We start from the raw sequence: 11,767 nt of genomic DNA on the forward strand, positions 1-11,767 counted from the left end.
TCCAGATCAAACTTGAATAAAAAATATATTCTACCGCAATAGCTATTCAGCATTCTAGATTACTTCATGTTCTAGAGAAAGAATGAAAAATTTTGTCGGCATATGTAGCTCGTGCAACTTATTGTTTTTCGAAAAATCTTATAACGAAATATTCTAATATAAAGAATTAATTTTCATTCTTTCTAATAGAAAGAAATGTATCTTGTGCAATTTACTTTCTTCCGAAAAATCTTTTATTTTATAACGAAATATTCTGATTAGAACCCAAAAAAATGGACACAATAAAATATCCTGGGAAAAGGGATTATTGCCATTTCCTCTTTTATTTTTGTAGGGTTACAAATTTAACGGATTTAGAGGATTATTTCTTTTCTGCTCTGTGTAAAAAACACTCAGAAGAGCTGCTAATGTTAGTAATGTATGCAAAGTAAAAGAGGTACCACCGAACATAACAGGTTAAAGAGCTCTTTGACGTATGAGACCGAGACAAGCGTCAATTAATGCACGCAAAAGAGAGACATAAAAGATGCGTTTAGTACCATTACTAATTACCCAAATGTACTGAAATGTCTCGTCATTTTTGTCGTATCATGTCTCATTCTGTAAAAAATACTCGCTTTATTCTATCCCTGTTGAAATGTATTATACATGATCAATAGTTAAGAACGGAAATTTCTAGTAAACACAATGCAAATTATTTCTGCAGTTAATTAAATTAATTAAAGAAAACTATGATTAAAAATTCAACAAAAACTGTTTAATCTTATTATAAATTAAGCGGCCTTAAGATAAATATATCTGAATCTAATGAAGCTAAACAAAATAAAAAATTTTTCAATGAATTGTCATTTTGTGTTAAAGTCACGTGTGAATGCAAGTAATTTGTCACGGTACGACACACGCACCGCAAACGAAATATATATATATATATATAAATCAATCGCGCACAATAATAGATGCCGTCTGGCTTGATATTCTCAATTTTCCCAAATGGCTACAAATGTCGCCTCTTGCAGTAACGAAAATTCCTTACCTCGATCGTTGCTCATATGGCGAAGAGTAGGACAGGGAGTACGTGGGCACATATGTTACCCCATCAGAGATGTTACCATTCTATACAATGCGAATCTACGGTCTAATACATTAACTAACAATTAATATAAAATCGTTTCAGGCATCCCACATATGTTTTATCTATTATAATGTTATTAAATTTTTAGTTTCTATAATTTTTATAATTTTTATATACATATATTAAGCATGTAATACGTATAGTATAATCAAAGTGGATTAAAATAATATACAAATTATATAGAATAATATAAGAATGTTCTCAAACCATTATAAATAATCTTCGATAAATTCGTCGTCTCTATAGAATACTTGTGAAGAAAAAAACTCGAGGTGCGTCACGTAGGCGTCAAATGTAGGTAGAAAAATGATACGCTGGATCAACTTTTAAACATGGTTTCAGCAAAAAAGTCTCGAACAATATCTCTATTCAGTTTTGGTTATTTGTTTCGCGTTTAAAGAGAAAGTTTTACAACTTATTGTTACAGAGACACACAGGACATAGTAAGAGACTTTCCATGAAATTCTATTTCTTTCCAAATTCTTGGACCCTGTTGGGCTTTGTATTTGCCGACAAAAGACCATTTCATTATTAGACCATTGGGTCAGCAGACTTGTGTAATATTGTAAAAATTACCTGGCGTAACAAAACTGAGATAAAACTAAACATTTTTTTTTCCGGTAAAATAGAAAAAAGAAAACGTACAGAAACATATATTTTAGGATTTGATTATTATATGCAGGATACTTATAAGAAATAAAGACCACGTATTTTACACGGAATATTTTACACTGGATGTCATTCAAGTCATTCTACCTTAATTTTATGATCAACAGTGTCATAAACAGGGTCTACCTTACAGTACAATGCAAGATATAAAGATGTTTAAAAAATGTATTACTCGCATAATATTCTCGTGTAAACGCGCGAACATATACATAAAACATAATGTATTGCATTCAAATATTTCAATTAAAAGAAATTAAATTAATAATGATAATTATATTTTAATTTTCTCTTGCATAACGTATTGTACGTCGTACATTTCTCGTATATTTCTCTTGTATAACGTATTATATATCGGCGATGCGAGCAAGAATAAAGTCAATATAGCCAAAATCATTAGGAAATGCTCCCAACTGCGGAACCCTCGTCTCTTCCCACAAGTATCGGCCATCGAGGATTATTATTTATTGCTATCGACTAACGCAGAATGCATTTCGCATCCATGCGCGTGAGAGCGCGAGGCAACCGTTCTTCGGAACATCGCTCGATTCGCCATGTATGCCTAAACTCGACCGCATACGTGCATGTATCGCGCAATGAACGTGTGTGTGTGTGTGTGTGTGCGCGCGTGCAGACGCGTGTCCGTTCAACCGTTTAGAATCCCCGTAGGTTGGTCACCACTTCCAACGCGCATCATCAATCACTTTTTTTTCGGACGCTCTTTGCTATTTATAGTTTGTCCGTGAGGCCGTCTATTATCTTCCGTTAAGGATAATTATTCTCGAAACGTTCTTTTAACCCTATCGTTGACGCCTTGTCCAGCGTGTTTAATCAATACATCTCACTTAGGCGTCCTAATACTTTCTTACTTCGTAAGTCACGGCTTTATGATTCGACGGAATTTCTTCGCTAAGTATGTTTGTAAATATTGGTAGCGCGCGCAAAGATTGTTTTCGCTGTTTTCGACTTTGTCTCTGATTAGTATATATATATATATATATATATATATATATATATATATATATATATACAATAAACACAGAAATAATTTTATATTCGTGGTAATCGTTACATCGAAAATATATTTCTAAGAGGAAAGCAATCGAGCAAGATCGACGGAAAAGGAGATATCTCGCGTTAAGAGAGAAAGAAATCGACTTAATAAAGAGATTTGTCTCGTGGAAGCGGCGAAAGTCAATTTCAAATCGACGTAGATCAACGACCCTGCGAGCAAGGATGTCCCATACGTGCACATAACAGCGTGCATTGTGCGAGGTCGCGTTGGAAAGGGGGAGGAAAGTGGGGAAGCCGGCGTAGATTTTGTGTCAATAGCATTAATAGTGGGAGGGGACTGCGGCACGAGTAGCAGATCAAAAATCGAATGTATATTCGGGGGTGGCCTTAGCCAGCACTGAATGAAGAGGCAGCTGACAGAGGCCGAGCCCCCCTGCGATACCTCGATTTGGGCAGAGGCCGACCAAGACCGTGTGGGCTTTTGTAACTAAGGGTAGCGCATACCCCTCCACCTTCGCCAAAAGACCCCATTCTACGTAGTGCAGTATTGTACTACTTGCAAGTTCGCTTGTGATTTTCAGTATGGTGTGACCCCCGCTTCTTCCCTCGTCCCCTCTAGCACCAATAGACAAGCCTGAAAGTTCTCTGGAAAACCAAACGGACAAACCATTCGCTTTTCGATTCGGTTACACTCTGTACCGTAAAGGGAAAAAGACTGCAAGTAGCAGTATTAGTTTTGCCAGCTTTACGTACTGACAACGTGAGGATTAAATGCGCGAGTCGGCGAGAAAACTCTACATCAAGTTTATCTAGCTATTTGTGATAATAATGTGATTCCAGTGTATCAGTGAGTGAATCAAATTTGTGCCGCTTCGTCTAGTGGATAGAAAAAAAAAACAAAAAAACAAGAGTGTGTTATATGCATTCTCGTGGGCGCGTGTAATGTGTCGGCGTGTGTAATACGTTATGTGTGTGTGCGTGTATGAGCGCGCGCGCACGCTTATAAATTGCTGTGATATAAATCTTTATGTAACAATATGCAATCGAATCCAAATAATTATTGGCAGAACTATTCGAGCGAGGAAGATCTCTCTCTCATATTTAGAAATGAGCCATTTCAACAGTCATCACACCATCCACCGCATCATCCATCGCATCAGTTATCGAGCCAACAACTGCAGCTAGATTCATTTAATTATGCGCCACAATGTGTGCCGAAAACGACCAGTTTATTGGAAAAGGCTCTAATCCACGGCAAGAAAGCTATAACGGGAAGTTACTACGCAAATCCAGGCAAATATTCACCGACTTTCAATTCTAACAATCAAATTATTTCGCGAGATTGGGAAACGTCTCCGTCCTCGTCATCTAATCAAACATCACCGACCATTGCCGAGTGTAACCAATCTCTTGTCAATTTACACGAGCCATATCAACAACAGCAAATTTTTTATGAACAAAATTACATCGATCATTCCGGCAGTTACAATACCTCGATTTCCATATCAAGTCGACCAAGGATACAAGCCTCGTATCACCAAACCATATACTCACGGCCACAACAGGAAACAAACTGTAACAATAACAAGTACAAACTAAGAAATAGATACAGAGATGTAAATAATACAGACGAACGAAGACAGCACACTTCTTTCGACAGTTCCACGTCATTTGCGTGGGTAAATAGGACTAACGGTAAGTCGCTATAATACAGCGTATTATGCATATATTATATAAATAATTTATAATTTCTATTTTTTATATCTTCTTGTATTTACACAAAAATAATAAAATTTATGAAAATATTAGTCGAATATATTATTTACCCTCAATTTATAATCTTAAATATATTTTTATTTTTGTTATATTATTATTTTTTTTAATATATACATATTTGTAATGTTATTGTTACAGCTCATCAAACAAACGGAATGGAGCAGAAACGCACGAGGCAAACCTACACACAGAAACAAACTTTGGAATTAGAAAAGGAGTTTCATACCACTCAATATCTCCCGAAACAACGTCGCGAACAGCTATCTTCGATCCTAAATTTATCAGAACGACAGATTAAAATTTGGTTTCAAAATCGGAGAATGAAAGCTAAGAAAACGAAAAATGAATTGCAAAATGATTTCTCTTCAATTACGACTACACCGATAAATGATTCGACATCCGATGTATTAACGATTCCACGAGAACAAACATCGCATCTTACGCAACAGCCGCAACTGCAACCAACTCTGCAACAATTTGATGCAGCATATCAGAATTATTTTAACATGCAACCTTATCAGCAAGACCTGTCTCTAATGCAATATCACAATCTCTGAAAATCTCTAATGAGAATATCGAAGTAAGGTACGATTCATGCTAGATAAAAATTGAATTTTTTAATTTATTTTGATGAATATAAAAGAATTATTTCGAATTTTTTAGTACATATTTTTATTGCTTTTGTAATTATTTTGCCAATTTTTTAAGTTTATTTTGCTAGTTTTTTAAAGAATTTATAGAAATAATAGAAATTGAATACTTTTGACAGATATTGTTAGAATGTGCTTAACTATTTATATAATATAATTTGATAAGAAAAGATAAAAAAAGACGCAGAATCACATAATTATTAAATAATGATAACGATTAATACGATAGATTGATTAATATAATAGGTATCCGTATAAAAATTAATATATAATATGCTGGACTCTTTTGACATTTCAGACAATGCAATATTCAATGATTAAATAGAGAACTGTTGCAATGAAGACCGATGTAGCCAGGTAAGACTTACGGCGTTTCGAAGTCAGTTGAGATAACCTTCAGAAACGCAGTATGTCGAACTCGGAACACACAGTTGGTCCTTCACGCCGGTTCGTAAAGAGGGAATGCTGCGACGACCGAGATCGGGGCAGCTGACCTTGCATCACTATGATTTATGGACGAGGCGAAACAACGAGCGTTCTACAGCTCAGGTATCAAAAAAGCTCGGCCGTTCACACTGCATTTTCTTCGAAACATTCCTTTAATAATATTGCATTTTACGGGGAAATATTTGCACACGTCATTCTCAAAAATATTTGGACAGATATTGCAAAATTCACAAACAATTTGATTAATGACAATACTCATATTCGGCAGCTCTCATTATCGCTTAATATACATAGTAAGTTGAGCGATACGTGTATAATTTTTTTTGTTCTACTAATTTATTACTGCGTTTACTGTAATTATATAATAATATATTAATATATTATCATATAATTATATAAATTTTTATTAATATTGTATATATTCTTATATTCATATATATATACAGATATATATATATATATATATATATATATATATATATATATACATATATATATATATACATATATCTGTATATATATATATATATGAAAAATTTGTAAATAAATATATATATATATTACATAATTGACAAACTTTGGAAAGTTAAGAGTTGAAATCTATGTTTATATCTATATATCATCTATGGCAAAAGAAAAGCAGAATATTTTTGGAATATAAAACAATCTTTTTCAATGATTAAATTCCGATTAATGTTATTTTATCAAAAATCATATTAAAAAAAAATATTTTTTAAAACGCTTTTTCAAAATTACGCCATTTTTTCTCTTCGATTAAATAAAGAACAAAAAAATAAAGAAAAAATTAATTTCAGATTAAATTATTATCTTTTCTCCTAAAATTGATTAAAGCTTTTATTTTTTACAAATTAAATCTGCCTTGTATAACACAAATCAAACCAAATAAATGAAAAGGACATGCTTCTGCTATATACTAATAGTATTTTAACTCTATACTTGCCAAAAAAATTGTATTATAAATTTTAAGAGTATAATATATGAAAGAATTTTTATAATTAAAAACAAAATTATTTAATTATTAATTACAAATTATTATCTTTATAATCAATGTTCTCGTTAATATCAACGAGAATAATATTTTCTCGTTTCATCAAAATAAATTTTATAGAAATACAATTTTTATTGTAAACTTTGTAAAATTGTTTTTTACAGAAGCAATTATTAAATTTCTATACATTAAATAAAATTTGAATGTCATGAACTCTTAACTGAAGAATTCTTTTGAGTTTTATTTATTATATTATATTTATTTATTACTATCCTTATGACAGATTTCCTTATGCCAGAATATATGTTTTACTTCCTTTTTATCTTTGATCTTATAAAAAAGTTAGCATAACTTTTATTTACTACTTTTTATTTTCATTACGAAACACATTTCACATTTTTATTTATTCACATTTAGATGAAAAGTTTCTTTAAAATAATTAAGTCTTTTGTTATATAAATGTAACTCTATTCTCAATATTTTATAGCCACATATGTCTCATATAATATTATATAATTAGCAATATAATAGTTAATTTATTAAAATTTTTGTGGCACGTTCACAATGCGATAAAGGCTTTTATTTTTCTTGCACTATATTGAAAAAACTTGTTTAGTTAAATGTTATTGCATATATAGCTATAACTTATTCTCAACATTTATTATATGCAATTATTGACCGCACATTCTGCAAATATGGAAAGTCCTTAAACTTTTGTAATATAGAACTATTGTATTATTTTGTTATATATAGAACACTGTATAACAAAATTAAAAAATAGAGATATTGTTCTAAAAAAAAAACACTTAAAACGTTAAAAAAAGAAGGACGCCTATCCACGCACGTTTCACGCTTTCAACCATCTTGTTCCGTGTGAACAGCGCAGCTGCATAGCTATCCTCCCCACTACATTACCTTCCTTTCCTTTCTTTCTTTCTCTTCCTTTCTCTCTCCTTTTCTATTTATCCCCCAAATTCTAAGATTTTAAGCTTGTCAAGTGGCAAGTTAGTTGCGCCTTTAATCTTATGCGACGGTGCATATTACTAGAGACATTATTTTTTAAACATACATTCAGAAATATTTTCAGTCTATTTCTGAAAGTTTTATTTTTGTTACATTAGAATGTATAGAATGAGCTAATGTTTTCATTCATATTTAATGTTAAGCAATCCTGATATAGCTTATGACAATACTTGTGTATGTTCAAAACTAGATATGAGTAATAATGCGCAAAGCTCACTTGATGACGGATTTACGGCTGGCCCATCTGTATCACACAGGTGTAAATTTATGTAAATTGAATTAACAACAAAAATTGGATTTACAACAAAACTTTTCCAGAAAACTTAAAAATTAATTTTAGATTTTTAAATAATTTGAGTCTTAATTTATCTGAAAATTTTTTGTTTTAAATCCAATTCTAATATATATATATATATTTTTTTTAATAATAATAATATCTTACACATTAATTATTATAAAAAATTATATATATTAGGATTAGAGTTTGCAAGAGAAACCAAGTAATATAACAAAGAAATAATTGCTTGTCCAACCGTAAACACCAGATAATTACCGATTTTGCGTATCTGTATGACATACAAATATTTATAGTATGTGTACTCATATGACGTTTTTAATGAATTACTAAATTATTAATTAAAAAAAAAAAATACTGTATGCAGCGATAAACATGTCACATGTTTACTTAAGCGTTATATGTTTTTCCAGGGCTGATTTATTTATGACTAATATCGATTTACTTGATTATATTTCCACGAGTACACATACTATATGGATATCCGTATTAGATACCTGCGACACAGTCCGATGCTCACCCAGTTTATAAATAGGGGAACAGCAATGTATTTCTTACCCGGTTTCTTTCCCGATCTCTAATTCAAATATATTTATTACTTAATTAATATACATTATTTAATTTTTATTTTATATTATCTTTTCAATATAATAATTAATGTACAAGATATGTATATAATGTAAAAAGAATCAGTATATATATATATATATATATATATATATATTTATATAGATATATGAGTATGCGTGAAATTATTTAATATTTTTCTGGAATAAGTGAGAATATTACAATAGTTATACAAATGCCGCACTGAGATGCATTCTCGGGCAAACAAAAGAACTTATAAAGAAGAAGATAGGTTGTTCGCGAAATGGTCGAAGATTTGGGCGAAAACGAAAAGAGAGGGGGAAGAGGACGGAAACGGGGGGGCTGAGAAAGGTTTGTATGGCAATGTGTAGGTAAACCTACATTGCAGAACGCACCCCCAGGAGGGACGGCGGCAACGAGAGTGAACCCCGAGTTTGCAGGGGTTGGACAGAGAGAGCGAGGGTCGATATTGTGCTTGACAGATAGTTTCCCATAGCTCCGACAATCCATCATGGCCGGCACGCGGATACGTATTGGTTTTTGTGCAACGCGTCTTAGCTGTGAACCTCGAATTGAATATATTTTTTTCTCTGCCAATCCTCTTGCGTAAAATTTGTTTTCGCGTGCTATGAAAAATTTTAGAAGAGAAGAAAGGTAGAGAGAAGAGAAAAGCAAATATATATATATATATATATATATATATATATATATATATAACAATTATAAATAATCTATTATAAATTTACATACACACAAAAATATATGTGCAAACAAAGGCCATTTGATTTTTAAAAGACAAAAATGGCAGTGTAAACTTATTCTTGTAACTAATATAAAATGATAAATTTTGAATTATTTTACATTATGATATTTTTACATTAATCGTACTTGTAAATTTGCAACTTATTAATATAATTTTAACTAAAACTCTTTCATCTCTTCTATCTCATCTATTATCTGATTATTGAAATTATTTCTTAAAACTTGGATTTAATTTCAAAATTCAAATCCAGATACCTGAATGTCCGGAATCTTCGAATACCCTTTCCCGATTATAAGATAAGTACGTAAAACACTATTATTACTAATTATTATTACTAACTATTATTATTAATTATTGATTATTTGTATAATAAATGGCAAAGAGAATTATCTGCTAATCATGAAATTTCATTTATACGTAAAAATGCTCAATGTAATCACATTTATATTTTTGTCTATAAATATTTTGTTTTAAAAATTTATTTTTTATCACCTTATTTGCGAATCCTTTCATATCATGTGTTCCTTGATCAAGCAAATATATGTTTAATATGTATAATCTATATCTTTATATTAACTGCAAAGCATTATCAATTCATAGCACGTATTCGTTCACAGAAGCTATGCTATGTAAACCGGTTACGGATGCTCCGGAATCTTAACTTGATAATTACAATTGCCTCGGTTCGATCCATTAAATTTGTGATTATCAAACGCGGATGATGACACAGATTATATGGCTCTCCGACGGGAAAATCCCGTCATGGACAATCTCTATAAACCCACGCGTGTGACGTTGACGCAAAATAATGCGGCGATAATATCAGCCACCTACCTAGAGAGAATCGATATTAGAGTTCTTACTATTCGACTTATTTATTTGTGTGACGTCACATTATTAATTCGCAATTGCCCGGAGGGTCAAACATTTATAGATGACTCGAATCATTCTTCTCGTATATGATTGAAACCTAATTTCAATGATAATAATTGCTTCGACGGAGTCATCGACCCCCGTTGACACTGAATGGATTATGGTGGGGCAGATTATAGTAGTGCAGAGAGAGAGAGAGAGAGAGAGAGAGAGAGAGAGAGAGAGAGAGAGAGGAGGAAGAGGCGTATGAACGGGTGCATGAACCATCCTGCGAATTACCGAGAGAAAGCATAACAGATACACGTGTCTTGGCGGTTCCGCTTTTGCGCGACGCATGATTCATAGGGGTCTTGATACGTTTTTTACACCTGCGACAGCTTTATTGGAAATTCTAATGGAGAGGGTCCATCGCGAAGAGTGACACGAGACTTCAAGGCAATGCGTCTCGGATCGACCGAAATAGGCTGGTCAGGTCCTACCTCTTGTCGAGCGGAATCTTACCATCGTCAGGCATCAACTGCATTGAATCAAAATACATTTTCCTTCGCTTTGCCAAATAATAAAATAAAATAATCTTGGCGATTAAATATATAAAAAGAAATTTAAATAAGTTATATAATTGCATATTATTTTTCCTGTCTTCTTTCTCTTTCTAAGTTTGATGGCATAATTTAGATGTACGTAATAAGAACGCGATAATAAAATATATATATGCATATTTTTTTATCACAGAATAAAGATCAAAGTAAAAAAATTGTGTGCTTCATAAGTAATAGTCTCCAAAGATGTGCGTGCGATAAAATGTCATATAGATATAGTTACGTACTGATCGTTGAATGGCGTAATAGCGTTTCGGTCCACCGTTTAGCGGTCCTTGGATCACGATTTTTCATCAGCCGCGCGAAAGAAGAGGTCTAAAGTGATAGTAGGTGTAGGACAAACAGCGCGGGCTCTCAAGTGGCGAATGCGACGGAACGCGTGGGGGAGGGGATACGCGGCCGTGTGTACGTATACAGATGCGACGACTCAAAGTAGAAAAGATAGCCAGTTTCGTCTGAACGGAGGGGGCAGACGATTAAGTGGGGAGAAGAAGAGGGAAAGGGTAGGACGACCGGGGGCGGGCGCGCGCCACAATTCAACGAGAACGGCCGCACTCACCACATCTGGCGAGCAACTGCCACACTATCGGCTTCTACTCAAAACGGCTCCCCTTCCTTCCAAATAGCTAATTGCCGCAAAATTAAATAGCCGTGAGCTCTCTACAAGTCAATACGGTAGAAATATGAACACGTATGAGAGAGGCATGTGCATAGAAAAATTATTAGAATTTTACATTTAAATATCAATGTCATTACGATTGCAATTGTATTATTTTTTTATAACACTTGATATTTCAATAACTGCAGCATTGATAAGAAATAAGTAGAAAGAGAAACTTCAAAAAAAAAAATAATAATAATAAAATAAAACAAGATTTATGTAAATTAATTGCGCGCGCGAACGTGAAAGAGAAAATATAGAGAGAATACAT

At 32.6% G+C, this 11,767-nt stretch overlaps 2 protein-coding genes and 2 long non-coding RNA genes across 5 annotated transcripts in view; 2 read left to right on the forward strand and 2 right to left on the reverse strand.

The window, feature by feature from the left end:
• Positions 1 to 4,386, reverse strand: part of LOC126849028 (uncharacterized) — a 47,632-nt gene extending 43,246 nt beyond the window's left edge. Inside the window, exon 1 of the long non-coding RNA XR_007687342.1 lies at positions 4,305 to 4,386. This is a non-coding gene — a long non-coding RNA (uncharacterized LOC126849028). The remainder of the gene's footprint in view (positions 1 to 4,304) is intronic.
• The window catches only part of LOC126848989 (kynurenine/alpha-aminoadipate aminotransferase, mitochondrial-like), a 307,625-nt gene continuing 298,687 nt past the window's right edge, over positions 2,830 to 11,767 (forward strand). The window contains exon 1 of the mRNA XM_050590420.1: positions 2,830 to 2,840. The gene's annotated coding sequence lies outside the window, so the exon portion shown is untranslated. The remainder of the gene's footprint in view (positions 2,841 to 11,767) is intronic.
• LOC126848994 (homeobox protein HB1-like) lies at positions 2,855 to 6,026 on the forward strand. Of its 2 annotated transcripts, none has more exons than XM_050590432.1 (3): positions 2,855 to 4,507; positions 4,727 to 5,173; positions 5,537 to 6,026. In XM_050590432.1, the coding sequence occupies exons 1-2, from the start codon at positions 3,850 to 3,852 to the stop codon at positions 5,143 to 5,145; spliced, it is 1,077 nt and encodes a 358-aa protein (XP_050446389.1). In that variant the 5' UTR covers positions 2,855 to 3,849; the 3' UTR covers positions 5,146 to 5,173; positions 5,537 to 6,026. The 2 variants fall into 2 exon arrangements, with proteins under 2 accessions (XP_050446389.1, XP_050446390.1); XM_050590433.1 differs by having other exon boundaries at positions 4,727 to 5,168.
• On the reverse strand, positions 10,214 to 11,725 carry LOC126849023 (uncharacterized). The gene is made up of 2 exons (XR_007687334.1): positions 11,063 to 11,725; positions 10,214 to 10,753 (listed from the first exon to the last, which is right to left on the reverse strand). It is a non-coding gene; the product is annotated as an uncharacterized LOC126849023 (long non-coding RNA).

Source organism: Cataglyphis hispanica, chromosome 4 (assembly GCF_021464435.1).
Source record: "Cataglyphis hispanica isolate Lineage 1 chromosome 4, ULB_Chis1_1.0, whole genome shotgun sequence".
Taxonomy (NCBI): Eukaryota; Metazoa; Arthropoda; class Insecta; order Hymenoptera; family Formicidae; genus Cataglyphis; species Cataglyphis hispanica.

Coding starts and splice junctions, on each gene's coding strand:
- LOC126848994 (XM_050590432.1), top strand. CDS start 3,850: ATGCAATCGAATCCAAATAATTATTGGCAGAACTATTCGAGCGAGGAA. Junction 4,508..4,726: donor GTGGGTAAATAGGACTAACG/GTAAGTCGCTAT, acceptor TTATTGTTACAG/CTCATCAAACAAACGGAATG.